The sequence below is a fragment of the Asparagus officinalis genome, chromosome 5 (genome assembly GCF_001876935.1).
Source record: "Asparagus officinalis chromosome 5, Aspof.V1, whole genome shotgun sequence".
NCBI lineage: Eukaryota > Viridiplantae > Streptophyta > Magnoliopsida > Asparagales > Asparagaceae > Asparagus > Asparagus officinalis.
In genome coordinates, this window is record NC_033798.1 from 2,938,791 (window position 1) to 2,942,358 (window position 3,568).

Sequence of the window (3,568 nt, forward strand, 5' to 3'; positions counted from 1 at the left end):
CCCAACAGCGCAAAACACACGCGCATGCACATAGGAGGAAAAAAACCAAAACCCCATCAGTCTATTTGTTTATTTACCCCATATTCCCTCTAAACATATCAAATGCCCCCTCATCTCATGCCATGAGTATTATCTGTTTATTGTTTGTAAAAGGGGGTTTGGGGGAATATAGCAAAGATTTATGGGTAAAAATGCAAATAAGGTAGATTTCAAGGGTTTGTAGCGAAAAAGAACCCAAATGAAAATCAGAGCCAATAACATACATGTGACGTGTTAGTGATGCATACCTGCATCTTTCGGCTTCACCATTTGTAAAATCCGGGATCTTCATCCACTGTCGATGCCTTCTCGGTTGGGGATCGATTTCAGTAAAGAACTCTGGTGGAGCTTCCAACTGCAAAAATAACAAATTCAATCAAAAAGTCCATTTGAGAAAATTGTATGTTTATCACCAAAAAAAAAAATACCTCGACTTTGAGAATGCTATTCCCTTCAAAAGATATCATTCTAAGCGACGATATGTTATTCCAAAACATCTCTATTCTCTTAGTCTCATTGTCGTCGACTATCTCCCACGCGATTGATTCAATTCTAAAGAAAAACTTGGCAAGTATCTCGTTATCATTATCTGTGGTTCTCTTCACATATAAAATACAATTTTGTTAGATATCTCGATAGTTACCTGAAATTGATATTTTCAATAGGAAATATCAAGTTACCTGCCAATTGCCAATCTGAATTTTTCTTGCTGGTACGGTAGAAACCGTGTACTTCACTAGATCTGGCTGAGATTGATACATTCTGATTCTTTCAGTTTCCTCCTCTAACGTCAAAGCAGGAGGTGTCGCCCTCTGTAAAAGGATGTATAACGATAATTAGTTAAATTAATCCTGACATATCCTCTGCTCTCTGTGATCAAGTATACATGATAAACTCCTCAAGATCGTATAAAGATTCATGAAACAGTAAATGGGTAATCACATTTCTGTTTATTTTCTTATTTTTATCTTCTTGATGAAACAAGACTCATATGCCTTTGTTATATTGTAAACAAAGTAGAGGTCAGAACCTGTACGGAGATAGAACCGAGAAGTAACAAAAATCAATTGCATCTATCAGTCGCCATTATCCAAAATATTTCAACATATCAAAACTCATTATGATCTAAGAATGAAATGAAACCTTTAAGAATTAAAAAGTTGCTGATTAGCATTTAGTTTGTCTGTGATAAAGTAAACACTATGAACTCATCAACATGATATAAATCTCCATTAGTATGTAAATGGGCTCTTACTCTTATTTTTTATCATTTTGATGACATGGGCAATCATATCCAAGAGAAACCTGCTGTGGGATTGATCCAAGAAGCAACAAGAACCAATTTTTCGCATTTTCCAAATAAAGAAACTATCAAGAATTTAATGAGATTAACAACCTAGAAATCAAGAAATCTAAAAATCTTAAAGCGCACAGGACCTATCAATCGCCATTATCCAAAATCTTTAAACATATAAAAACTCATTATCAGTTGGAAATGATCTAAGAATAAAATGAAACCTTGAGGATTAAAAAGTTGCTGACTAGTATTTAGTTTCGTCTGTGGTCAAGTAAACACTATGAATACTCATCAACATCATATAAATCTCCATTAATATGTAAATGGGTGCTCCGCAATTTTATTCAGTTCACTTCCATTTTTATCATTTTAATGAAATGGGCAATCATATCCAAGAGAAACCTGTACTGGGATTGATCCAAGAAGCGACAAGAACCAATTTTTACATTCTCCAAATAGAGAAACCATCAAGAATTGAATGGGATTAATAATCTAGACATCACAAAACAATCTAAAAACCTTGAAGCACACGCAGATTAGCAATCGAAAAACCCGAGAAAGAGTTGAGAAATTAAACCCTTTGCCTCTCCGAATCTCTCTCATCTCCATCCATCGCTGCACCAAAAGATGTTAAAAGTTGTTGATATCAGAATCACGAGAAGTTGCCAAAGATTTGAAGAAATCGCTCTCTGGGTTTCGTTGGGGGGTTTTTGGATGTTGAAGGAGATTTAAATTGTTTTATTCCGGTTATATATAGGCTCAGCCGGTGGGAGCTTTAGGGACTTTTTTGTATATAGTCCCTTGAATATTTCCTATTTCAAAATTAGTACCTCGAACCATAGAAATTGCTGTTAATACTTGAGCTATTTTGAAGTCCCTCTGGGGTCGAGAGTAGTAAGTATAGATTAGACAGAATAATTTGAAATACCTGATGACTAGTTGGGGGAGTAATAGCAATTTATGGCAACTGCAATGCTTTGAGGGACTAATTTCAAATTATGAAAGAGTTAAGGGACTAGTATTGAAAAAAGAAAACCCATAATTATAATCTGAGGCTAGAGATAAGCAGGCTTTCAGAACTCAGTGAAAGAATTATAACTTCACTTGTTGAACTAAGATGTCAAGATCTTCTTGATATCATTTTGTCATCTAAGGCCTTTAAAAGAAAACCAAGACAATAAATAAATAAAAAGTAAGAACAAAAGTGAAGAAAAATACAAAGCATATAGCCAATCTTGAAGCTGTTCATGCTTCATTAATATAGACTAATATAGTTTGCCTTGTTCAACCTGAAACCCGAACAAGAATAATGTGAAAATCAGCTCCTTTTCGAACAACATGAACAGCTGTAAAAAGTTGAAACTATCAATCTAAAAATTGACTGTGTATTTATGTGAAGAGTTAAATTCGTTCATTCTTATTGCTTCTTTGATCAATCAAGTTGCTCACTTCACTCATACAAAATATTTCCTTAGTTTTATGTGACGCTTAGCGAGATCGATGAAAAGAGATGTATATGATCATTAACATTAGTGAGTTGGAAGTTGTTCTCTGCACTCATACAAACAATTTCCATAGTTAATTATATGTAACATCTTAAGAGATAGAAGAGAACTAGAGATTATTTCAGTTTGATGGCATTGTATCTGTAGACATATGATTTTATAGCATGTTAATTGATGTCTGCATAATAATGCATACATGTATTTGAAGTCAATGTCAGTTATCAGTATGACATGCTACATTCTGGACTACTGAAATTTTACCTGAAGCAGGCAATTATTTGTTAGCGATCATCGATGACTCATGTAGAAATAAGTCAGGCTTTTTGAGCGTTGCAATTAGTTGTAAATGACAGATCATTTAGGCTAGAGTTCATTTGACCATTGGCATTAGCAGGATCGGAGTCGTTCACCTCATTCATAAAATTTTGCTGGATATACACGCAACAGATTGCATTTGTAAGGAGAGTGGTATGTTAAATCGTTACAAGTAGGAATTCTTTTTTTCAAAAGACTAAAATAAGGATCCTTCCTTAATCACTATACCTGTACCAAAATCAATATGCCTTAATACAAGAATATAAATAATTCTTAACACAATGAGATCTCCAATAGAACATGGTTCACCTTGAAATTTATTATAATAAAAAAACAAAAATGAATGTTTTTCTTCATATATTTTAGATAATTCATGCAAAAATTAAAATGAACTAACCTCTCCATCCTAGGC

General features: G+C 33.8%; 1 protein-coding gene across 1 annotated transcript in view; it reads right to left on the minus strand.

Annotated features, from left to right (window-relative positions):
* The window catches only part of LOC109843092, a 3,385-nt gene extending 1,341 nt beyond the window's left edge, over positions 1–2,044 (minus strand). Inside the window, exons 1-4 of the mRNA XM_020412027.1 lie at positions 1,914–2,044; positions 720–851; positions 468–638; positions 288–394 (exon numbers count right to left, since the gene is read on the minus strand). Coding sequence (XP_020267616.1) covers positions 288–394; positions 468–638; positions 720–851; positions 1,914–1,949 — 446 coding nt within the window. The 5' untranslated portion in view covers positions 1,950–2,044. The remainder of the gene's footprint in view (positions 1–287; positions 395–467; positions 639–719; positions 852–1,913) is intronic.